The sequence below is a fragment of the Lepisma saccharinum genome, chromosome 28 (assembly GCF_977018435.1).
Source record: "Lepisma saccharinum chromosome 28, izLepSacc3.1, whole genome shotgun sequence".
Classification (NCBI taxonomy): domain Eukaryota; kingdom Metazoa; phylum Arthropoda; class Insecta; order Zygentoma; family Lepismatidae; genus Lepisma; species Lepisma saccharinum.
In genome coordinates, this window is record NC_139256.1 from 5,452,394 (window position 1) to 5,478,696 (window position 26,303).

Here is a 26,303-nt window from a genome sequence, read left to right on the forward strand (position 1 = left end):
AGATTGGATTTGTAATTACTATAAACAAAATATACGACTTATCAGTTAGATATCAGCTTCGTATGCGTGATTGCTTTGCATATTAGAGGAAATCGGATGTGATCGAAAGTCTCGAATCGGATCGGATCCTGTCATTTCATCATTTTACAGACGTTTATCTCGTTCTCGGTTTCGTCTGAATGTGTTTCGAAGAACCTGGTCTCGTTCTTGTCTAGATTTTTGCAATGCCGCTTTGGTCCCGGTACCATCCGAATTAAAAATGCCCACGTCTTAAGCGCCCGTAGATCATCCCCAAGTACGGTCTCTGGACACACCGCTCAGAAACAATCTTGCAGAATGTGTTCACCACCTCCCAAACTTTGGTATCGTGTCATGCACGAAGCAGGGGAGTAGTGTTCCCAGTACAGGAAAAAATACCCTTAAGGACATAACTGTATGAACTATTCTAATTAAATATTTCATTTCTTTGCAGTTTTTAGGCTATGTCCGAAAAGTTCAACATACTCGCTTCAGAACTCAACTCTTTCCGACCATAATGTCACTTATGAAGTGCAATTTTAGAAAATATTTATTAATACTTTTAAGTCTAAGCAAGCTTAAATAGTACATCGTCATATCTCTTGTAGGTGTAAAGGTATGTACAATTATACAATCCAAGTGTTTTTGAATTCGTTGTAGGTGCGTTGCAGTCAAAATCGAATAATTAACACCTCCCTTTCAAGTAGGTTTTCAGATCATGCACATTAAAAATGTCTTGAATCATAGGCCTATGCGTTCTGAAGTAACAGCTAGAACATTTCGTACACAGCTAGTCTTTTCTTTGTGTAAAGAAAACATAATAATTAAGTTCTATATTAAATTGGAATGGAACTTACGGTAGTAGTACCAAGAAACCACATTTTTTGCTAGACATATTGAGAGAGAAGCTACATAAGTAAACCATTAATAGCACATTTAAAACTTAGTTAATTTCCCAAAATAATGAGAAAGAAATTGCTTCGATATAAAATTACAATTCCAGAATCGGCATTATTAACTGCAAATACATGGCTGTCGTAACTTTACCTATATATTTGCTACACAAATTCGCTATATATTTCTCCTTAGAATATATTAAAATATGAAGGGTATTCAATATTTTGCACGTTAACGTATTCGAGCTTTTCATAGGGCGCATTGAAGAGAAATGAGGTTGCTTTAAACTACAAAATAATACTGGTATTTAAAACTATCTATTTCACAGAGGTTTGGATAGAAGAAAGATACGTTGGAATAATTTAAGCATGGATACAATGCTGTTGGTTTTTGCCCCCTCCCCCATACTATCTGAGGGTGTCAAAATTTGTCTGGCGTGGGTGGCATATCAACAGACGTAAATCCGCGTTTTCAATGAAGATAGTTAAATGAACTAAACCAGCAAGATTTTTAGCTCAAGATATGTTACAAACAGGCAGACACTTTAGTAAAATTAATCTATCTATATACTTACATTATATACGACATACCTTAGCCTATTAGCTTAAAACCACCTGCCCTTTAAACCATTTCATGACTTCTGCTTTGCAGAAATACATTTCCCAGATTTATTCATGGATTATATTGAAGTAGTATATGTTTAAATTGTTAGATAATATGGTTTCATGTTTGTGTTTAACTTTGAAGCCGCATTTTCTCCTTGATATGTGGAGTTGTAACTTTGATGTTATTTAGAATAATTGATATCACAAAACTTCATTTTTAAAAAAAAATGGGGAAAAGAGACGTGATCTCCAGCCGCAATCAATCAAAAATTTATTTTAATACAGTAAGTATAGTTACGATATGCTTGTATTAAAATGTTTTATTTATTAAATGCTTTTGAAAAAGAAATGTTTGTTATTTCGAAGATACGTGAAAAATGTTTTAATTACTTTGTGACTTTCTCTATCTTCACAGTGCTTTGTCATTTACGAGTTATGATTACAACATGAATGAAGCATACAATAAGTGGTAGTTAGTTTTTAAAACAATAATTCAATAGTTAGTCTACTTGGAAGCAGTTAAACCACATTGTTAGTTATTATTACCATTATATTTAATAAGCTTGGAAGTGATAAATAATACTGAAATATTAACAAAGGCATTAGTATAGCGATGTTTGTACAGTGATGAGAATTCTCTACTAAAAGATACCTCCTAAGCATAGTAAAGAAACTATTGGAATATTTACTGATTATACGTATAATATAGCATACTTTTAGCAATTTGCATTAGAGAAGCAAAAAAAGTAGTGAATAACTATAATGTTATGAAAATTAAGAGTAACCTAAGATTCAATTTTCTTCGCAAACTTTTATTGTTGAAATACAACACTTTATAATTTTATGGATTGCATAGTTTAGGAATGTCCCACGAACTTTATCACTGTAAAACAACTATGTACGAACGGGAAATTTGTATTCGAATTACGAACGGATGGAAAAGCGAATTTTTAGAAAAAGAAGTATTAAGCGCGCGAGTTTATGCTTACCTGTTATAAATATTTTCGTACATCTGTTCCTTCAGCAATGAAAGTCTCGTTTTAGAATTAAGTTACGTGTTTGTGTAAGAAGATAGCAGTATGTCAGCCTATATTACTAACAACGAAACAAAGCATCTACCTTCGGTGAATTAACTCATAATTTACCTGTGTACATTTGATTGTCATGGTATATATTACATTTATTAGTCTCACATTGAACAAATTCACTAACGCATATTTATTTTGGTTGGAATTCTGTCGTTCGTCATTTCAGCACAGATTAAGAATTGCGAAAGCAGATTACATCGTCGTATTTGCACCATACTTTATACATTTTCTTGTAACTTGTTCAGAGATTGCCATGTCAGTGATAGGTAACAAACATTGAAGTTCACTTTTAACAAAATTTTTAGTCTTGTATATATCAACTTTCGTACGTATCATCCCAGTTTGAAGACATTGTAATTAAATATTTGGTCACTAGCGCCATTGCGGAGAACTGTAAAATTACATGAAGCATTTTCGGAAGGTTATTCATGTAGGAATAGGTCTCGCTGCTACTGTTTTACGTGTTTTAAACGTAGAATGTGCTACTTGTAAGTTACCTATAGATGTTATGTTTATATAAATAGTAACTTCTCTAAGCATATGAACTAGTTTACCTATAATTTCATAAACATATGTACTTAACATTATTTAATATTATAACATTTGTGATAGCTGCACTTTGTGAGCAACCGTACTCCTATTACCAATTGAACTTTGAGGTTTATGTATCGTAAGTGTTTTACAGCCATGCAGGCGTTGCAATTGTTACTAAATATTCATTGACCAACATAATATGTTATAAGTTCCATTCCAATTTAGTTTCATTCTTATTTTTTTCTGCCAGCTTTGATTCTTTGAAGGAGTTATTTCTTGAGCTAAATTTCTTACACAATATTGTTATATTTTGCAAAATTTATGAAAATTTTCAAATAGCAACAATGGTGTTCAGTTGATGGTTGAACGCTCTTATTTTTTAATCAAAATTACAGATGAAAATTATGAAGCTACTTGATGTAAACAAAGATGAAGTATAAATCAGATAAAATAACTCCTTCGAGCCAAGCAGTTACTTGTTAGTTTCAATACAAATTACTTTGCCGAGTAGCGTAATGCATGATAAGAAAATGGGGAAAATAGGGTTCTAGTGGAGGGAAAGCTAGATAAACGAGGAGCAGTAGGCTTAAGCAAATTTGATGGAATAATAAGGTTGCAGGACGCTACTCAAATACATAACAATTATGTTACTAAATTACAGTAGTAGAGGGGTGTGATGTACTTTTTAGTCAATATGAGAAAACATTAGCTCCACGGCCAAAATTTTTTATTAACCACAAAAATTCTCATGTTCTAAGTACATGAATTTCTCTTTTTTTAAAACTTTTTACGTACATAAAAACCAATTTGACAAAGCACTCTTCAGTTGATAGATATATGTATATTTTTGATGCGGAAAAAAATGTTCACCAAAAATATATAGTTGTTGAAGTAATTAAAAGTACGTTTTAAAACAAGATGTTGAGTCCATGTTAGTATAGTTTGTTGTCGATTACAATTTTATTTGACTCGGAAGAAATGTTACGATGTCTTATGTGCAGTAGCAATTTTTACAAAAACTTGAAACTCCCAACTGTTCGTTCTCCGAGAATTCCTTCGTTCTCGGATGCGATTGGTGGGCTGTTACTATGGCAGCGAAAGGTGGCGGATCGTCGAGTACTTCAGTACGTACCGGGCCTCCTGTCAGCATAGATATTGCGCGGTGAGTAGCCGTAAGTCTCTCTCGAAATGGGAAGATAGCGGTATCCAGGGACGCTCATTCTTTCTGCTGCATGGCTTGGCTCGTCGTATATGGACTTGTTGTAGGGCCAAGAATCGAATTTCGAGGAGTATTCTGGGAATTCGCTGAAGGGCCGGTAGATTCCACGGGGCCGTGCCCTTGTGGCTTCTGGCGCCCGCATGTCGTCGCTGCCTGCTCGAACCAAATAAAAACATGAAAACAATACACATTGCGCATTAGGTTTCCTTAGTAGTACTAAAATCTTACTTGAATCCACTTTGGCGATATTGCCACAAATACAAGAGAGGCTCAAATGAAAACCTTAATTTGTTTTTGTTTATCTAGTTGATTTCTGTATATAGGTTTGCACAAGTTTGCTGCATTTCGGCACAGACCTATTGCTCAACTACATATGTTTTCAACTTTGAGTTAGTGCCTGTGTACCGTAAGAAGAATAAGTCTTTGGGGTCTACGTGCAGTCACTTAGGAGCCACTGTGAAGGCCTTTCCACCCATCTGTCTGCGAACGGAGGCCATTGTCGAACTTTCTCCACCATTAGTAAACTCGCTGGTGTGGTAAGCATGAACAGATATTGAATTTTCATTTCCCGAGAAATTTCTGTAAGTTTTAGACTGACAAAGGGCAAGAAACCACTCGTGCAAGTGTGTATAGGAGGCACCATCTTTAAAATAACAACAATGGCCTTCTGAAGCTCACTTGATTAGGCAGCCTTGAGGTCGTTTTGTAAATAACAGTTGATACATCATGTAGATTTGAACTGTATACAGTCTGCTCTACAATTTTTATTGGACTTTTAAGGTTTTCATTTGACACTTGAAATATATGCATAAAATTAATTCTGTTACTTTTAGATCAGTTCTAGTGTGTTCTGGAAAAGGCACGCAAGTCACAAACAGCAATTTTTTGTTGCTTTCATCTAAGTCACACTGAAAATTTCCTAATCATTTAAATACAGGCCACAGAGCTAAATGTGAAACTTAAATTAAACTTTATAAAGCTTGTTTGCAATAAGGTAATTAGATAATAAGCATTAATATCAAAGCTGTCATATTATACTTAATAAACGCAAACTCTAAGTTCAGGGATACACACTAGAAACATACTATTTTTTCTGTTATTAATTAAATCAACTCCTCAAGCGAAAGCTCATATCAAAACTACAACAGAACATTTTTATTTTATAATTTAAGATATCCCTGAAAAAGAACTAATATTATTTCAAGTATATTATTACACTCTTGAATTTATGATGAATACATGCAAACTCTATGTGAATAACGAAGTTAACAGTAATTTTTTTGTGCGTAAAAAAGCAAAAATGTTTTATTTCTAAGGTGATAACATTTTCGTCTTTTTCAATTTAGCCCACTACAGAGCAAACCATGTAAGTATTTTATTACTGTACCACACAATCATGCTTGAAGATTCGTGGTAACATCATCCACGAAGCAAATGCATAAATATAAAGTAATATACGTACAATAAAATAATTACAAAATAATAAGAGGATGTAAATTAGTAAATGACACATTTTCTAGAATAACACACGAACCTATCTTATCTCAGCCTCTTCCCAAATATGCAGTTAATCTGACCTTGTGGTGTACTTTATATTAATATTAGCCAGTGGCGTGTCCAAGGGGATGATACCCTCCCTTTGGTCCGAAATTAAAAAAAAAAGAACGTCAAAATCAGGAAAAATTTGCAAAATGAGGGTTGACTAATAAAAAAAATGTACGTAAACCCCCCCCCCTTTCGAAAATCCTGTGCACGCCATTGCTCTTAGCGATTTGTAGAGGCTGATTTGATCTGCTTGGAAGTTTGTTGTAACTTTAGTAATTGAAATTTTGTATTCTGCAATGTTTCTTCTTTCTAAATTTACTTCGAATTTTCAAAACTTAACTAGCACACAGTTAGGATAGGTTAAGTTCTTAAGAGACAATCCTTTGCCAATCTGATACCCGGTGGAGGGAGGTACATAGTGGTTCGGATGCCACTTTAAAGTAGTCCTGATTAGCCTATCTGTGCATAAAGTGGAGTTAAAAGAACAACATATAGGAAGAAGTGAAAAATAATATATATATCGCACATTAACAGTGCCAAGCGCAGTTTCCAAAGTTTGATGGATAGGTTTAAAATCCGCCATTAAAAATGCGTTAGCTTTAAGTTTGCTGGAATGTAAATTTAGATATGAACTGTAAAGCTGAAAACATACTGCTTTTACCGTGTTCGCAACAATCACAACTTGCTTCTATTCCACCACCTGCGCGCCTTATACGTAAACAACTTACTGTACATTTTAAAGCTTTTTATTAACACATTATATTAAAATTTATAATTAAAAATTGCGCAGTTTCAATTTTTGATCTCCAGAAAATGTAATTTAGACAGTGTTTTAGAAACATCAACAAACATGGAGCGTGCTACGCAGGGAATTTCGTGCGCTAACTTCAAACGGATTCACCGATTTCATTGAATACCAGATCAGTTCGTGAAGGCATCTATCTAAGCCCCGCGACAGGTTAAGTTTGCAGCAATTTTTCACATATATAGACCCCAAACGTACACACAGAATTTCCGCTGCAATACTGCTGATTTTCTCACTGTATGTGATTGAACTGTTCGGCGGTTGAGGCAAGACTGGCATGGAAGGTGCTGACCACCGTTCTCGCGTGGATCAACACAAAACTTGCTGCAAACTTAACCTGTCGCGGGGCTTAGTCATATGAAAAGGTCAGCTAAAAAGTTATTTTTGTCCCCCGCCCCTAGTGAACCACTTCCTGTCATATAACTTGACAAGTTTAAAAACAAGACACTGCAAATAGCTGTTGCGCAGCTAAAACTACATTTCCTCACTCCATTCTCCGCAGCGACGTTGGTTCGCAGTGTTGCAACCTGGAGGGAGCGGAATAGTCTGAGGATTTTCAACGAAATTTGTATTCGCTTTTTCCTGGGCTGTTTTCTACCTGTTGGAGCACAGAACTTCAGCTCACCTTTCGCCAACGACTCTTTTCCTTCTTTTAAAACTTGAACTTCCCTATGGCGCAGTTGTAGCGTCGTCGCCATGTTATCAAGGGATCCCGGGTTCGATTCCCGGTGGAGGCACATAGTGGTTCGGATCCCACTTTAAACTGTACGTCCAGTCCCGATTAGCGTTACTGTGCATAAAGTGGACTTAAAACAACAAATCAATCCAATCGAATTCTTTTAAAACTTGAGAAACCATCCATTTAGATCCTCCCGTGGCGGCGCTTGTGGACTCGACAACATTATACTTAAGTTTATGTAACTCCTTCTGATTTCGCAGATATGTTGCAACATTGTAAACAATTTATCTGGCCTGTCCTCTAAGGGGCTTTCCAGAGCAGAATGTGGATTTCGTTGGACCCGGCATGATTTGATTTTTGCATTTCAAAAATATGCAGCCAAGAGTAAAGAGCAAGAACATTTCAGTGCTTTAAAAAAGAACACAGGCAAGCGTGTTATCAGATTGCCTTCTCGTAGTAATTGTTGTACGATAAACAAAATAACCCCCACCCCACTCGGCTTTAAAAATAACCAGGCCACTGCTCGATGTCGCATTCAGAAAATGAAGTCATTTGCCCAGTAGTTTCTCTTCGTTATAAACGTTAACGCACGTGCGCAATACTACAGTTTACGATCAGCGCACCGCACGCATTTTCAAAGACCGGATTAAACAAATGAACCATTGATATACTGATAATGCAGTAAAAATAGTTTGTCATATTTGTTTTAGATTAATTTTGCTGAGTTGGCACCACTCGTAGTCTCAAGGCCAGACCTGTACGTAGAAGAGTGGTGGGGAGGATGACGTAATAGGAATTGCTCCGCAGCGATCTGCGCATATCGGGACTTAACTTGTCAGGCTATAGTTCAGGGATGACCTTCAAGGTTCAAGTTTTGTGACTTTCCTTTATTTAACTCCAAGGCTCGACGGAGCTTTGAAATAATGGGCTGAACTAGCTCCATGTGAAGGAAGAGCATGCTTGGTTCATGTTTATCGCGGACGAAAGGCAATACATGCTTTCTGGCAATATACAGCGCAATTCCAGCAGCAAACAAGAGTGCGCAGAACACCAGCCTGCAACACACGAGCACTGTTGCCAAACCCGATCGACACAAAAGAACTGATGGAACTAAAATTCACTTTCAAAAAGAGCTAGATTTTCGAAGGCGCGATAAACAGCCTCCTAGGGTAATTTTAGGTATCGGGGGGCTGCTATTACCATTAACTTTAAGTGATGACAATTAAGTCTTAGATCAGGCGATACCTCTCTCCTCAATAATCCACGCATGGTCGTATGAAATCGAAAATAATGTATTCAGTCGGAGCCAGTGACTGCACCATAGTAGGCAGGGGGCGGGCGCCTCTTTAGTGTTTGCCCAACGGACAGGGGAAATTTGATAATCCAGTGAACTTTTACTATAAATAGGCATTTTGCACATGATGTTTAGTTATATATTGTAGGCATCGGCAACCTGCGGCACGCGAGCCAAACGTGGCATGATTTTCAATGACACGCAGAGTGAATTGCAAATCCGAATATCACAAAAAACATTTCTAACTATTCGAATTTCTGTCTTAATAAAATATAGCCCTAGATATAATAAAACATTGTAGACATGTTAATACGTACAATATCAACTTAATTTGTTTCAATGGGGGTGCGAAATCCCGGGGGGACAGGGGAGAATTCCCCCACAAAACTTTTCCAGGGGGGAGAGAGTTTTTGTTCTAACAACAAATAATATCAGAACACACACACACACAAAAAAAAACGAACAACAATGAGCATCATCTCTAAGGACACTCAATCCAGCACACAGAAATTAGTCTGACTTGTTATTTCTTCTACATTTCTCATCGCATTTCATCAGCTACCGCAAAGTATATAAATATATAAATAAACACGTATTAGCTTTTAGATGTGAATTTTAGAAAGGAAACTATTATCTTCTTAACGTCTCTTCATTTTTGCCCCTCGTCACGCAAATCATTGTTCATAGCATTCCATTAGTATATTAAAATCTTTAATTTGCAATCGAATTTGGAATTAAGGACTTGTTGCTATCGTGATCTTAAACCAGTTGTCTATGACATCATAAATATTACTATCACCTGATCGTATTATGTGGTCAAATGGACACACGCGAAAGAATTTCCGTTTGTTCCTTTCATTTTGGACGTTAGTATATTTTTGTGCTGTCACCAACGTTGTTTGAAAGTCGACTTGATTCCGATATTTGCGTTGTAAGACTGTTCCACCCGATAGACGTAAAGAATTAAGAATCTACGCATCTACTGCCTTAGAAAACCGATTGAAGTTTTCAGACTAGTGCAAGATCTAACGTAATATAACAACTTACTCTACATTGAACAATTTTTCTGTGCCTAGCGTTCAGTTACCATCTTGCTAGTCGTCAATGAAATACATTTCAAATGACGAAGATCTGACTGAAGCAGAACGATGTTTGAAATTCAAAAAATTGGCGATCCTTAGCCGCAAGACCCAATTATAAACGCAGAGAAGCTTATCGCCCCATTCGTTCCATACTTACAAATATGGGTTCAGAATAAACCTTTTGATGCGTGGATTGTGAAACTGTGACTCCAACCCGAATCGCACAGTTACTAGCCTATTCTTGATTTTAGTAGCTAGAAAGGGTCTGGTGCGGGGCACACCCAGCTTCTGCCAAAAGCCAAAACTAAATGCTGAGAGCTCTAAACCTGGCCCTCTTAATCTAACAATTCCTGCCGGCCCCCGTGGCGGAGTGGTTAGCACATCGCGCTACGACGCCAGGAGTCTCGGGTTCGAATCCCGGCCTGGGCATGGATATTTGTCAATTCATGAATTTCATCATATCATCACTCATCCCCATCTTCTCAAATTAGCCAAAAGTGGCACAAAAAGCGAAGTAGAATAAACCAAATCAATCAATCAATCTAACAATTCCGCTTTGATCTAATAATGCATATGTAGTTAGGTTAGGAGGCCCAGGTTTAGAGCTCTTAGCATTTAGTTTTGGCCTTTGGGAGAAGCTGAGTGTGCCCCGCACCAGACCCTATTTTTTAGAGAAACTATAAAAAATAACTATATGAGCATCTAAATTCGTAAAGAGACCAAATGATAAATTGTAAAGATCCAGAAAATTCGTTTTGAATGTGTTCACGTTTTGACAACTTATTGATAACTTTGAGGTCAAAAATTAATTCTTGTGCTTATCACACTCGACTGTTTGTATCCTACTTTTCAATGCAAACTGCAAACTTGTGCGTAGATCCCACCGGGAAGGGGAAAATGGAAGTTTTGATTGGATTGAGTGACATTAAGAATTTGACCTTCGGGTTTAGTGTTACCAAAGTAATGCTACAAACGTGTACTAAGAATATTTTGCCAATTGAATTGTTGATTGCGAAAACCCTTCGCATGGTTACAAAGAATTTTACTTTTTAGAAAAAGCGAGAAGATAATTTAATATTTTAGCTACATGAAGGCGAACTTGTTTACAACTTTGTTTACGTTAACTGAGTAAATGTTTACGAGTCTTTCTTGTCAAAACATAGTATTGCGTTTGGCGTTGGGAAATTTGGTTAATCTTGGATGAAAGAAATACTAAATTAATACTTAGCGCTATGGCTTATGTACTTTTTACGTATTTTATTAAAACTAGTTCAATGCGTCAAATTTCATGCTGATGCTTATTCTTGTTAAGTTATATTTGATTATTCCCAAAATAAAAAGAAAAGTTTTTATCTCTTGTTTCTGAGGGACAGCACATGTGTATTCGTATTGTGAAAATAAATTGTTCTGAATGTCATCCTACGTGGCGGGAGTGGTTAGCACATCGCGCTACGACGTTCAGAGCTCCCGAGTTCGAATCCCTTAATGGGCATGGGTGTTCTTTGTCAAGTTAATCATATCATTCATCTCTACCTTCACGATTGGCTAATGCCACAGAACAACACTCGTTTAAAGCAACGAAAACACCTGTTGCTTGCTGTTTTAGTTTGCCCGTTACGGTGTTAACAACCGAGTCGCTAACAATTCATTTGCTACTGATAAGACTGGCATTGAAATCCTTTCATCAACAGCCAACTAGAAACCATAAAATCGAGAATAATAATACGATTTTCTACTACATATCATGTTCATTTCCTATCATTTATTTTAGGATATAAATCCCGTATTGCAGTCAGTCTCAGTTACGCACGAGCGATATTATTAATCTTCTTGATGGCTTGATACTAAATGTCTGTGTCTGTCTGTGTAATCGGAGACGACACCAGCGCCATGCAGCGTTAATTCTTGTCAGTTGGTGCAATTACTCGTGTAAGTGGTTGTGGCGGCTAGAAAAGTTCGTCTGTATACACTTTAATTTGATTATTTAACTAGCAAATTAGTCTCTAATAATATTCTCTCCGCGTGCATTCATTATGTTTGTGATGTGCAAAGTTCGTGTGCTTGTGTATTGATCGAAATACCCGTATTTCGTGTAAATTTTTCTGCACTCAGATCATCACTTCAGGTAAAAAATTAACAGCAAAAATGTCCAATTGATGTTGTGTTTTGTTGCTTACTGCATGAAATCGTGCATTATTTTCATTTCGTTAAATTTTAACCAATCACAACCTCGGCAAAGTGAATAATTGTGGATTATTTGTAAATGTAGTTTTTCGTAGAAAAGATTTATGTTGTTACAATAGTGCCTATGCACTGGCGTATAGCCGGCCTCCGAGGCGGAGTGGTTAGCACAGCGCGCTAAAATGCCAGGGGTTCAAGATTCGAATCCCGGCAAGGGTGTTCTTTGTGAGTGTCCCTTAATCAAATCATCGTTCATCCTCATGTTTGCGATTAGCCAAAAGGGGTAGTAGGGGTAATATAAACCATATCGGGCCTCGCCGATGGTGTAGTGATAACGTCGTCGTCTTGTAATCAAGGGGTCCCGGGTTCTTTACCCGGTGGAGGCACATGGCACAGTGGTTCGGATCCCACTTTAAACTGCAGGTCCAGCCTTGCTGTGCATAAAGTGGACTTAAAACTATAATTCAATCAATCAATCATACAAACCAAATCAATCAAAGCACGGTGTATAGCAATAAACTGTTTTGTGGTCGTGCTTCATTACGTTCCAGCTTAGTTTTGTTCTGTTGGCTTAGAATTGTAGCATTTTTTCTTGCTCCGTGCGTGCAAGTACAAGCACTGTAGTTTATACTGTAAAATACTAATGACAGTGAAGTGAGAATCTAAGCTTAATTGGCCTAATCACGATCTCACGTTAAGCGATTTTCATTGTGTATTGTGTACTAACACTCATAAATCTCGCATAACAACACACAATCAAAATTATTCATAATCGTACGAAACAGTAAAGTATAGACATTATTTGTGGCTATATGCTCCGCAGAAGGAAAAATGTCGTATCCAAGTATACATTTTTCGACACCGATACCCAGATTTCAGAATGATCGGCGGCGTTGCGTTGTATGGCATCGCATCGCATCGCACAGAGAAACAAGTTCCACCTTGTTTTGCGCCAAACGTTCCCAGTGACGTATATTTCATGTAGTATTTTGACCTTGAAAAAACTTCAAACGCATGCCGTGTGTTTTCTAAGTGTTGTCTCCGGTTAATCACACCTTTTAAGAGGTAAGATGACGTAAAACAACTATACTAACTGCTATATGTGGGATGAAGCAAGAGGGGGGGGGGGGAATCAGAATATATTTCCTTAGTAATTCATTTACTTTAATTGGTTCCAAGTCACTTTTGCTACTAAGTTCACCATATTTAATTTGTTTGATGAAGATAAGAAAGAATTTAGGGGGCAGATCAAGTAAAAAAAATGACTTTCAATTAAAAGAGCAGTAGACACGTTGTCGTAATAAAATACTTCCTGGGTAATTTAAAAATAATAAACTTCATACATAGAGTTAATTCTTCATAACCCCAAGCAAATATTGTTCTCGAGATTCCAATAAAAATTGGACGAAAGTAGTTTAAACTTTAATGGTTACTTTTAAATACAATATATCTGAATGCCCAACAGAATATTTCGTATATTCTAAAGATATTTCGTGTAGCTATATTCGCTAAAGTTTTCTCCCTTAGAGGTAATATTTCTTTTGTAAATGTTATCTCTCATGCGTTATAATTCTTATTACAAAATGTAACGCACTTGTGATTATGATTTTCCTCACTGTTTTTGAAATAGTTCTTCCGCGCCTATTTATTATTCAATGTTGACGTATTAACTAATTGCCACTGTTTTGGGGAAAATTTATTATGCGACCATTGAGCTGTTATTAAATTATCAACTCGATGGTTCTTTACATGGGGAATTGGGGAACATTTTCGTAAACGCACAAGGATATTAATAACAGCTCAATGGTCGACTTTCGATCTCGCAATCGAAGTGCCCGGGTTCAAATCTCTTCGGGGGCATGAATGTTTTTTCTGAGTACCGCTTCATCACTGATCCTCATCGCCCCGATTAGTGGCAGAAAAGTGGCGCTAAATAACAAAAATACAGATAAATGATTAACGTATGTTAATCTTTTGAGAACAAACATTCCTAAGATTATATTAAGTCCTATCTTAAACTTTAGTTACCTAGGTGTTGAAGTGCTTATTAGGCTACTGTTTAAGAATTTTTTTAAAAAACTACGCTAAATATCGGAATAAGAAATTATGAGGTGAAGGAATAGCATATTTCAATATGACTGACCATTTTAGTTCAAAGAATGGAATGGAAGTGATGAAAATTTTGATCAGAGTAGCTTAGGCTAGTGAGCTTTAGTTTCCTCAGCATTACTTCCTCGTTAGGTTTTTCTGACGTCACCCACCTAAGTGGGACTTCTCTTAGCTTTCAGACCGAAGCGACAAGCGACAAGCGACACGCTACAGGTGTCATTTGGAAACCAACCTTGAGAAATAAATGCAACCTTACATAACAAAGTTACATGACAAGCTGCACATGTATCTCGGACTGGGTCGTTTTCTCAATAGCGTGCATCGTGTGACCTCTTTGTTGGTAATGCATGCACAGTGAATGTTTCTATAAAGACTGGAACGGGTACTTGTCGCGTGTTACTACAATGTGAAACTCCCGTTTCCAAGGGAACCAGTGCCCCCCCCCCCCCTGAGATTTCTGGAAAAAGGTAATCTAATTCGAATGGTGGAATTGTAGCGATATTTTATTACAAATATTGTTTTCTGTGACTTACAGGCCGTAAATTACAGCCACTATTATTATTATCATTATTTGAAGTATTGTTGCATTTAAATTTACAATCTATTTTACACTATCTAACTATAAAAAAAAGCTTACAGCTTCTTGTCCTACATGAATTAATATGTTAAGTATACAGTTATGCAAATTGTGTATATATATATATATACACACAGAATATGGAAATTACAAATGTATGTAATTTAAAAAAAAAGTAAAAGTTTAAACAGTTTTTCAAGTACTACTACTACTAATAATAATAATAATAGTTTCTATGGCTTTGCCCCTTCCTCCTCCTGAGAAAGAATCCTGCGGGAACCGTTGCCCGTATCGCATGTCGCTTCAGTCTGAGACTCCCTTACATTTGCGCATGCAGAAACGCTTGAGATTTCCTAACCCATGGTGTGGGAGGAAATCTAGGAAACAATGTGTCACTTTCATGCAGTTCCCAAAGTCAATAATCCTGCTGCTTACCCCTCAGTGCGCGAACGTACGACTGCCAGAACTTGGCCTTCCTCTGGATTGGTTCGTTGCGGCCTATGAGATCCAGATGTGTTTTGAGAAGCATGTTGAGATTTTTCTGTTATTTACTGCACCACACAAATGACAACTCTGTGGAAGAAAGAAACAAACATTACATAGAATTCGCAATAATATATAGAAATAGATATATGCTAATATATGTCAATACAACTAAACTTGTGTGTGAAGAGAGGTGTCCTGTTAGTGAAGCTTTCCAATTTTTTTAAAAAATGGGAGGGCTTAAAATTTTCTTTTTTGAGACATTACGATAAATGTTACGATTTAATACAATAGACGTTAAATAAAATCGTTTTATTATAATGACAATAAGAACATTCGTATGTGTTTAGTAACTACACGCATCTACACACGGGCACGCATATATACACACACACACACGATATCTTCTGTTTGTCAGGTGTCTTCGATGGCATAGTGATAATGCTGTCGACGTGTAATCAAGCGGTCTCTGGTTAGATTCCCGGAGGTGGCACGTAGTGGTTCAGATCCCACTTTAAACTGTAGGTTTAGTCTCGATTAGCCTATCTGTATGCAAAGGAGGTTTGAACTTTTTTGAAGAATTAAGGAAGTTTTGGACATCACTTTTGCTGCTAATTGGCAACAATATATTTTAACCATAGTACGTCATCTAGAAGTGGCGGTTGGAGGGGGGGAGGGGGCAATCTCCTGGGCTAAACTTTTAGTACCAGCTAGATATCTTCAAAGAGTGGCCCGGTAGCAGTGGCGGTGATTAGGGGGGGCGAAGGGGTGCAGTTGCCCTCCCCACTTTTCGCCCTCGTACTATGTTAAATCTTATCTAAAAAGGAAAATATACTGTCTATGCCCCCCCCCCAAGTCTTGGCACCTTGCCCCCCGGTTTAGGAACCCAATCGCCGCCACTGACCGGTAGTATTGCATTTGAGCGAAATCACTCAATGTGTTTTATGATTATGAATGAAACGATCCTTTTCCGATATGTTTCTCGCCTATATAAGTGTAGAGATTACTAGTTCTATTATTTCGACGGTATTCCGAACCTGCAAACCCCATGAACATACCCTTGAATAAAACATTAAGAATACAAAAAATACAAGTTTGTTCCGAAGTGGTACGAGTTGGTTACATGACCACATTGTATAATATATACTCCCTCTGTCCCATAATTATAGTCCGGTATGCCAAAATGGTAGTACAGGAATGACAGACGAAGAGGCAGATGGAAAGCCCAATTTGTACTGATCCTTGAGTAGTAAAGTTGTATGACTCATTCCCGTGTTTCATTTTCTTCTTCTGTATACACCAATGTCACAGTTTGAATATCGGGCAATTATTATGAGACAACAAACAAAGGTGTACCGGACAATAATTATGGGACAGAGGGAGTATGTTATTATTTCGCGAGGGCTTCATATGGTTACATTACTGCCAAAAGATTATATATATATATATATATATATATATATATATATATCTTGCATAGTTTTCAAAATGTTTCAGTGTGGCTGGCTTTATGATAATCACCTTATGTGGCTTTGTTCTAAGAAATCTAATCTAACACAAAAGAGAATATCACAGCGTGCTACGGCTCCCTGGTGTCCCGGGTTCGAATCCCGGCATGGGTGCTCTTTCGGAAGTGCTCATCTTCGCGATTAGCCAAAAGTGACATAAAAGCGACGCTAAACAACAAAACAAAAAAAAACTAGAAATCGAGCAAAATCGTGAATGTACGAGCATCACACCTACACAGGGATGCCATTGTATCCATATTGCCATGTACGCTTGACATAGGCTAATTTATGCGAATTACATTTGTTATTCTTTGGAACAACGAGAATATTGTCTCAGGTAAGCTTGGCAGAACAAACAGCATTATTCATTGTACTTGTTTATTTGCCTTTGACCTTGAAGGAAAGTGGAACAACGATCAATTGAAGGTGGCCAAGTATTGCCCCGTCCACCGTGGTGGAATTCGGGTTACCAGAGCAGAGAGGCTGTTGCCAGATGACGCTCTTCCATCCCTAAAATAACTTCAAGCAGCTCGGTTCGTCGGGAGCAAAGTGGATAAATTTGGAAGTGACCACGACCGTGACGTCATCAAGGCCCGAGAGATCTCTTTCGCGAGGGGACTTCGCACGAATCTCTCTCTCTCGTGAAGTATTCGCACTGAATCACTAATTACAAACTTTGTTTAATTTACGATCTAAGTATTCACTTACGCTACAGGTGTTTCACCTACGTCACAAACTGTTGCATTGTGACTGCGAGCAGCCATGATTGAGGACAGTTTTTGTACCATACGGAACTGAAGTACGTAAGTTATTAACCCAGACATTCGTGATTTAAAACAAACGAACGCTATGTGGTGGATATTTACTTGCAAACGACAAATAAAATTGTCCGCAAACATGGCGGCTGTGCGAATCCTGACGTCACATGAAACCCACATATAATCTTCCCGATTTAATAATAGTTTTTCAATTTGTTTTGTACTTTGCCATGATCTTTTCTGCTTTTACTGCATTTGGTAGATTGTTGAATATTTTAATTACCATCTGTGCGGATCCTTCTTGAACTAAATCCAGTCTGATCAAGTATGGTTTTAGAGGTTGTTTATTTAGGGTGTTATTTGTTGTATTGAGCTTTATGTTGTAATATTTTTCACATATAGTGCCATTTAATAAAGGGGAATTCCACGAACAGTGGTCCTACTCCATATAAATAAAAAGAAATGAATTAATCTGAAAATTATTATTGTTTTTAAGTGCATGAAGGTTTAAATGTTTGTGAATGCATATAATTTGCATATTTCACCAACAAAAATTATTAGCATCTGTAGCCTACGAGCCTACGAACAAAGTCAAACTTTGCACATTTTAAAGCATCACACACGTAACACATTTGTTAATGCTTTTCATGCATTCAGGCTATGTGATCATAATCAATTTTCTTCATTTGTTATCAGACATCAGAAAGTACTTCATAATTCTATGAAATCGGTTCATTGTCAATATCTTAATCCAATCGCATGCATAGAATCTTACCTTTTGTGTGAATGTCACACACATAATGCTGGAATGCCCCAAAAAATGTTTTGTATTTCCGAAAAGTTTTGTATGAGAGCATCATAAGTGCTGTGTATTTCGCGTGTACGCTCAAAGGAGGCGGACAGTCTTTGGACAAGACGCAAGTGAATCTGTGATTTCAGTAAGCTGTCAACAGACAATTTATTACATTGGCTTGACCCCATGTGCAGACATAAGTTCCCGCCACTTATCATATGCAATGGTTCGTGAACTGTATTCTCTAACTCTCGCTTTATCTGCATGTGTGCCATGTTCTCTTCTAGCGAGGGCATACCGAGATATAGTTTGGAAGGTTTAAAGCACCCAAAATTTCTTTAAAGTACTAACAATAAAGCATAACAAATACGCTTCTTTGTTCACTTCTATTATACCGCAACATATATTACATCGCAAAACTCTCCATTTTTTTCCTACATATAGAGCAGAAGTGTTATAAAAACAGTTAATTCCACAAGGTTGTCATGTCTTAAACGTAAAGAACAGATCTCAAAATCCACTAGCAAATTAAGTGAAAATTAATTCAATTTTTTCCCGACGGAGAAACTGTTACCAGTTATTACAGATTTTCAAACGTTGGGCAACTTTTCAATTCATACTTTAGATATTTCTTCAGAATCTGAGTTCGTAGATCAATGTGAGAGCATCATGATCAGGGCACGTGCTAGAACGTACTGTAGAAGCACTTTTTTCTTCATTCATCCAACATATTGCAACAGAACTGCCATACGGTGATAATGTGACACCACCCACGTTTTACCGCCTGTACAATATTCAATAGAAAGTTCTCAGTTAACTAGCGTTCAAGCAGTAAATGTCCGTACTAATTGCAACCACGTACATTTAATGCGTACGCTATACATTGCTTATTATGTGCTAGGTCAGAATCAACGGTCCAAGGCCATGCTTCTCCTTCCTTCTTTCTCACTTCTGGGAGTGTTTTCATTTGTCCAGAATCAAGAGGTCCCGGGTTCGATACCCGCTGGAGGCACATAGTGGTTCGGATTCCACTTAAAACTGTAGGTCCAGTCTCGATTAGCCTTCTGTGTAAACCCAAATCAACAATCATTTGTCCAGAAATTGGTTACCTCTATCAGTAATCATTCCACGATATATTCATAAACAATTGATTATTATCACTGTATTAGAATTAACAATACACGTATCCACCATATTCAGTAGTGTTTTAATGTACTCTAAGTTCCAGTACTTCTGTTCTCCCCTCATGGTTTGAACCATCACTGAAGACTTTTTTTTCTACCCTTTCGTCACTTTAAAGCAACGCATGTATAGTTTTTTTTTAAAGTCCTTGTTTACTAATAAACACCACTTTAGTTTCACCTAAAACTATGTTCAAACTTTTGTAAGATATCGTTAGGGCGGTAACAATGAGCCGAAATGAGGGAGAGTATAACAACAACTGCTCTAAAAATCCGAGATTTTCTGGCTGGTTAAATTTAAAAGTGGCAACACTGTCAGGAACAGGTGATAACACCGTGCATGTCCTATCAGACGTTGAGCATTGTCAGTTGGAGTCCATGTCGATGTGTGGGTTACCAAAAGTGGTCGGTGCAGCGAGTGCTGTTGTGTATGTAGGAGGTTGAAATGAACACCATTTTGTGTACAGCCCTAAAACATGTTTACAAAGGTAGAACAGCGATTGTGGATCAAAATCCAGGTAGCCCGTCGCAAAAATGCACTAGAATGTGATCAATACTTTCATGAGGCCTGTAGCAACGATCGTATCTGATAGTTGCACAATGGTGTCAATATAGGGAACCCACCATGATGCAATTTTCCTTATGTTCTCACTGACACATCCTAATCTCCAAGAAATGCATTTTCCCATTGTACACGACACGAATATGTCATTTACTACATACATACATACATACATATATATATTGCGAAATAGTCTTCAGTTGTGCAACTTTGATACATTGAGAAAAATCTCGGATACAAGATCGAGAATAAGACAGACATGTTATGAGAACATGCTGAATTTTATCCTATTACAGACAGGTACTAAGACCAACAGGGATTTTTTTCGCACGGTTGCTCAATTCAAGTAGCTTTACGATCTATTCAACCTCAAATTAAGTATATTTCAGTGTTCGGGAGATATAATATCAAATGCAAATAATGGAAAATAGCGTTGGAAATCAGGAACATGCAGTCTAACCCCGATGTGTTCACAGCATTCAATTTGGCCCGACAGTATATCGACGATAAACTTGACACAAAAGTCAGTGTTACTCACAAACGTTGTTGGAATTGAGGCTGAAATTTTCAGATGTGAACCGTGGAACAGTCAGTGAAATTGAATACGCAACTACTTGATTTTTTATTTTTATTAGACACTGCCTAGAAGTTTATGTAAGGTTGTACGCACAGACCATGTTAAGGCATTTTTCAGTGAATACGAATATGCTTGTAAGATCAACAAGTCCAATAATTAAAATGTATTTCGACAGACTTAGTGTCCTTCGCCGATGGCGCAGTGGTAGCGTCGTTGCCTTGTAATCAAAGTGTCCCGGGTTCGATACCCGGTGAAGGCACATAGTGGTTCGGATTCCACTTTAAACTAGGTCCAGTCCCAATTAGCCTTACTGTGCACAAAGTGGGCTTAAAACACCAACTCAACTCAACTCCACAGACTTAGTGGAGAACTTTTCACATTTACTGGTAAAGACGTAGGACTCTGGTTCTCCTTAGTTTCTACAAGGTGGTAATGTTAACCAAGACATTCGTGAATTTTAGACAGATCATTGCAGGCAGACTGTTCGTTGCTATAGTTGAAAATTGTGTAAGATACCATGCATGGAATTTGAACCTAGAGTTCATGCGATTTGCGTGTGCTGACTTAAACTCCATGAGGTTTCATTCTTTCTCATGTAAATTGAAGAGGAATCTAAGTCAGTTCAAACCGGTTTTCAGTACCTTTTAACATCAGTTGAGGCTGTAGTTGTGACATGTGACTCGTTTTTTCAATTCTTGAGAATCGAGGATCTTCTACGAAGGTAGTTGCTATCGCTTTTCTATCACAATACTATCGAAGGAATGTTCATCAAGTCGCTCATTTCCAGAGGCAATATTGAAAAACTGTCAGAATGATGTAAACAAACTCTAAATAGAAATATTGACGTGGTGCCAATTTGAGAGGCTTAAAAGGTGACGTCACATCTCAAGGCTTATTGACAACTGACTCATTGATTGATTACAAGTTAATGTGTGCTACGACACTCAGTCTACGAGGACACAATCCTCTTAACACTTAACAAACTAATTCGAGTCAGCAAATAAACATTATTTTCTATACAGAATGGATTTATTACCAAGAAGAGAGTGAAACGAATCTAAAATTACAATTAGCTCTTCTTTGGTAGTTTTAGTTTGTTTTAATATAATAATAATAAACCCGCTGCGATTAATGAACATGGAGCAAAAGGGAACATAATAAAATGAATCAATATACATTACTCTGTAAATTTTCACACTGCACTCAGAGGGTTTGTAAAATTAATGTTGGAAATATGAGCTCATACTGTTTTAAATTTTCGAGAATTTGTGAAAATCTACACACTCTAAATATATTTGGAGATGTCTTGTGTGGTAATCGAGATGGCCCCTAAATGCCTGCAACCAACAATACGTTTCTCATAAGTTGGTTGCATATACACGGGTGCAGGCGAAGCGGTTTCAAATGGAACATGGAACACATATTCTTGCTATGTATGACGTCAAAAGAGCAAGCCGAGGAACTTGCGGAAATAGAAAGGCTACCAGACATAACTACTAAATTCTCAAAACGTGGCTGGTCTACAATAATGGATGTATGCTCACCTGTTATAGCAAACCCATACGTTATTCATCTAAAAGTGAGGCTCTTGTTCCATGTTGGTACGGGTAGGGAAATACGTTGTGACTGGCTCCACAGAACTTCTATAATGGATCGCCTTGTAATCTAATTATCTCGGATTCGATTCCGAGTGAAAATTGTGTACTTTGCTTCGTGTGAAATTTTTAAGTTCAATTCTAATGCCAAGTTTTGAAGATTCCAGCCGTAGGATTAAATCCAAGCATTTGCTGGCCTGGACAAGATGTGAAAAGACTAATTACTGAGTACATTTACTAAATTCTCAGTTTATTAATAATAATTTCATAATTAATGCGAGATGAACATAATATTTGGCACATAGAGGTAATTACATGTAATTACATTTTCAAATTTAAATTTGGTCCACATCTAAACCAACAAAATGCTGATAATTTAGTTATTTCTTTATGTCGTCATGGATTACTATACAAGCATGCCTGTGTGCGTAATAATTTGCAGTAACAGAAAGGAACTTAGGAAGTAACTTAGTTACTTATTCCTCTATGTTTTTTTATTATTTTAAGCCACTTGTTGACATCTCTAGCTTATTATTGACGACGATTAGCGGCGATTGGGTTCTATAAAGGGGGGGGGCAACGACAGTTTACTTTCACTTGGCATATAAGGTTTAGCATACTGCGGGGGCAAAATTGGGGAACAACTGCCCCCACGCCCCCTAATTGCCGCCACTGGTGACGACAGGACTTTCACATTCTGTCGTCATCAGAGCTTTAAAGAACCAGAATATTATTTCCTACGCAATTAACATTTTTTGTCGATGGGCGCGAAGTAACTAAAATATTCTTGTTCATCTGAATCGGTGGAAAATCCTGATTATTTTTAACCTTCTACTCTCTCGATACGGGTCTCCAGAAATCATTTTTCGTTTCAGAGCGTTCTGCCCCAGTGACGTTTTTGTCAGGCTCTAAAAATAGGACATTCCGGAGTTCGGAAGCTACTGCAAGGACACTCTTTGGCACGACGCTCTGGCCGCGATATTCCAACTGCAGACTTTCAAATAGGTAGATGTTTCACCGAATTTCATTTTCGTTGATTTTTATTTTATTGGTAACATCAACACTGAATCCTCGCCAGGGATCCCGGGTTCGAATCCCGGCCTGGGCACTGAGATACGGAAACTGGCCATGGGATTTTATCAAAATAAATAAAGTCTGAGAAATAGCACAGAGAAATTGACATTTCTTTCCATTTATAGAGTAGTGAGTTGAACGCAACTGCCAAGGTTGTCAACACAAGCAGTTTCGCGTTTCCTTTCTTTTTAGTTTTAAGTGGGATCCGAATCACTATGTGCTTCAACCGGTAATCTGGACTTCTTGATTGTAAGGTGACGTTACTACTATGCCATCGGGTAGGTCTTTTTCTTTATCATGATGAACGTTGACACCTGCTGTCTAGCACAGGAAACGTTGTTACAGTAACGAAATTACTTTAAATCGACGAACTTAATCAAGGATTGGTCCTGGTAGAGTGCTTATTTCGCTCCAAGTTTTTTTTCCAACGAGGTCACAGCAGCAAAGAAAATTTGTAAACATTAATATATGTACACAAGGCAAAAGCTATTGGGAAGAAACCGAGGATAATTAACATGATATTACAAGGCCAAAGTATTGAATTAGTTGATAGCTTCATATATCTGGGAGTTCCGGTGAAGAAATCAAATTGAGAATAGCAATGGGAAAAGAAGCCTTTAATAGAAGAAGCGTTTTGTGTGAAGCTTTGGACAAACAACTGAACAACAGGAATTTTTTGTGCGGAGTGTAGCATTGTATGGCGCAGAAATTTGCGCTCTCTCTTAAACCCGAAAATGATTGCAATTTTGCCTGTTAACATATATATAGGGCCTATATTAAAAACGACTGTAACGAAAAGCATTACTTATGTTCGCAAATGCTTATAACTGTCAGAAATGTTGTAACAGTTTTAAGCGTGAACATCATAGATAAATATAACTTGTACTTAAAATATATAGTCATTTTCGTACACGTGGAACTGTACACTTTGAACTCCATAATTTTAAGGCTAACATTCCACCAAATCAAAAGCTGAATATCAGATGAATGCTTTCGTCAATGTATATTGCTAATTGGCATTTACAGTATCTTACGGATGGACCGTCGATATTCTGAAGTTTTTACATTGCAGTTGGCGGAACAAGTTCTTTTTGTGCGTACTGTTATATTTGTATATAATACAGTATATATACTTCATATGCACTCAATATCTTGAGATTGTTTTAGAACTCTGAATATCGACAAATTCTCCTTTATGATCATTGAAAAGACAATTCCAATAGCGTTACGTGAAGTCCGGTAGATGTCAACAGCATTGTTCAAATGAAAGACCGGAGAGATCTGTTCCGGAGGACCAAGATGGCCTTCCCAGTCACCAGATAAAAATCCTCCAAATTTTCCTATAGTGTTAATATGATGTGGTAATATATGAAAACCATTTGCAAGTCTACATGAACTTGCAGAACAAATGACAGGTGTCACCACTTCTGTAACCTATGTAGTAATGAGGGAAATAGGTGTTGAGGGTCTTATTTTTGAATACTAGAAACTATTTTCATTTGGAAATATATAAATATTGTACCAAAAATGATTATTATGAGACTGTAATTTAATAGAAAAATGGTATTTCTCATTTCACATCGAATATCTGTAATTGAGATTTTCCTAAAGGATATTATAAAATTAGTTCACGCCAATACTTACGCGTACATCGAATTCATTTTTGGAAATATCTTTTGTGAAAGGAAGTATTTGCTTTTTACATTTTGAACATTAATTTTTGTCCAAATTTCTGTTCCCGAACCCTCAAGAAGCAAGAAGCTTTACTTTATCTGATTTTTTTTAAAGTTTGTAATATTTGCCAGGAGCTCTACAACTGAAATATGGTAGCAGATGCACTGACATTGAAATGTGATATTAATAAACATATTGTTTATAAAAATTCTAAAAGGAATTGTTTTCTATCCATTTTAAGTTATTCTGATGCTTGTTAAAACGGTTGGAAAGTGTGCTCAAATTTCTTCTGAAAGTTGATTGGCTCTGAGAGTAGTTTATGGAGAGAACACTATCGGAATTTCATTGCAGTTCACCACTCCACTATCCTGTCGCTTGTAAATTGAGACGTGCTACAAAACATTCATGTGGTAAAGCTTTCTGGTATGTCCTTTCCCTTAGAATTAATTTCTTACATCTTTTAAGGTTGCCGTTATACACGAATACTTTACTTTATTAATATTGTGAATGTACAGTCATCTGCAATAACAATGAACGTCTATATTTATCGCGGTGAGTGTTGCTATTGCTGATTCATGGGACATTATGAACATTGTAATAGTCAATGCTTCTTGGTGTCAGTTCTGGTTTGAACGGCAAGTTGAAACCTGCTGTAACTTATTATTTCCTATACATACGGTACTCGCTCGTTTGAATACACAGCTATCTTGTCTGTAAAGATTTTCACCACAAGTTCACCTCTCTTCACACGAACGTCTCCGCCAGCTGAAAAACGACAAGCACAGAAGCCTGAAAAGACAACACTCGCTTCCACAGCTCTCACACCAAGCACTCTCACTACTCACGGACTGCTCTTCGAAGGCACATACCTTTCGCTCACCTCAACCCACCAAACACTGGAGTGCTACTGTGCTGGATTCCGGAGTAGAGGCGCCAAGACCAGATCTCCTACCAGATGTCGCCCCGGTCGCTTGGCAACGCTCGTTAGGTTCAGAAGCCAGAAATAATCGCGTGAATCGTGGACTTTGCAGGCCGTCGGTTGGCTGGCCAAGTTAGCATCGGCGGTTTTTGTTTTCGCGGAGATTGTCCCGTTTCGCCACCAGTCGGTGCAGAAATCGCGAAGCGAAAATGAGTGGGTGGGGGACAAGGATACGCCCCTAGTGCCTCATGGCCGTGGAACATGAGCCACGGCCTTATATGGAGAGTGGCCGGACGGTGCCAAGATGCGTCGCATTGAGGATCTTCCGAGGGGCGGAATGAGCACACGACCTATCATCTGTGAGCTCTTACTGGATCTAAGCAGTTTAGGGGAGTGCGGTGCAGGGAGGAGCATGAAATTTGTACAGTTAACGGCAAAGATAATGGTAGGCAAATAGTCCATCATTATTTTCATTACTCTTTATTCCTCATCCTATGTTTTTTAAGAAATTAATTTCTGTTGATGTAAATCAGATGATGTCCTCTG

At 37.5% G+C, this 26,303-nt stretch overlaps 1 protein-coding gene across 3 annotated transcripts in view; it reads right to left on the minus strand.

Moving 5' to 3' along the window:
* Positions 1–25,874, minus strand: part of Mf (myofilin) — a 40,185-nt gene extending 14,311 nt beyond the window's left edge. For 2 of the 3 annotated variants that reach the window (XR_014440877.1, XM_083113806.1), the window contains exons 1-3: positions 25,708–25,874; positions 15,069–15,206; positions 4,275–4,514 (exon numbers count right to left, since the gene is read on the minus strand). Coding sequence is in view for 1 of the 3 variants with exons in the window: in XM_083113806.1 (XP_082969932.1) it covers positions 4,275–4,514; positions 15,069–15,162 (334 nt within the window). In the remaining 2 variants the exon portion in view is untranslated. The remainder of the gene's footprint in view (positions 1–4,274; positions 4,515–15,068; positions 15,207–25,707) is intronic. The other variant, XR_014440878.1, reaches the window with a different exon arrangement.
* Positions 25,875–26,303: the final 429 nt, after the last annotated feature.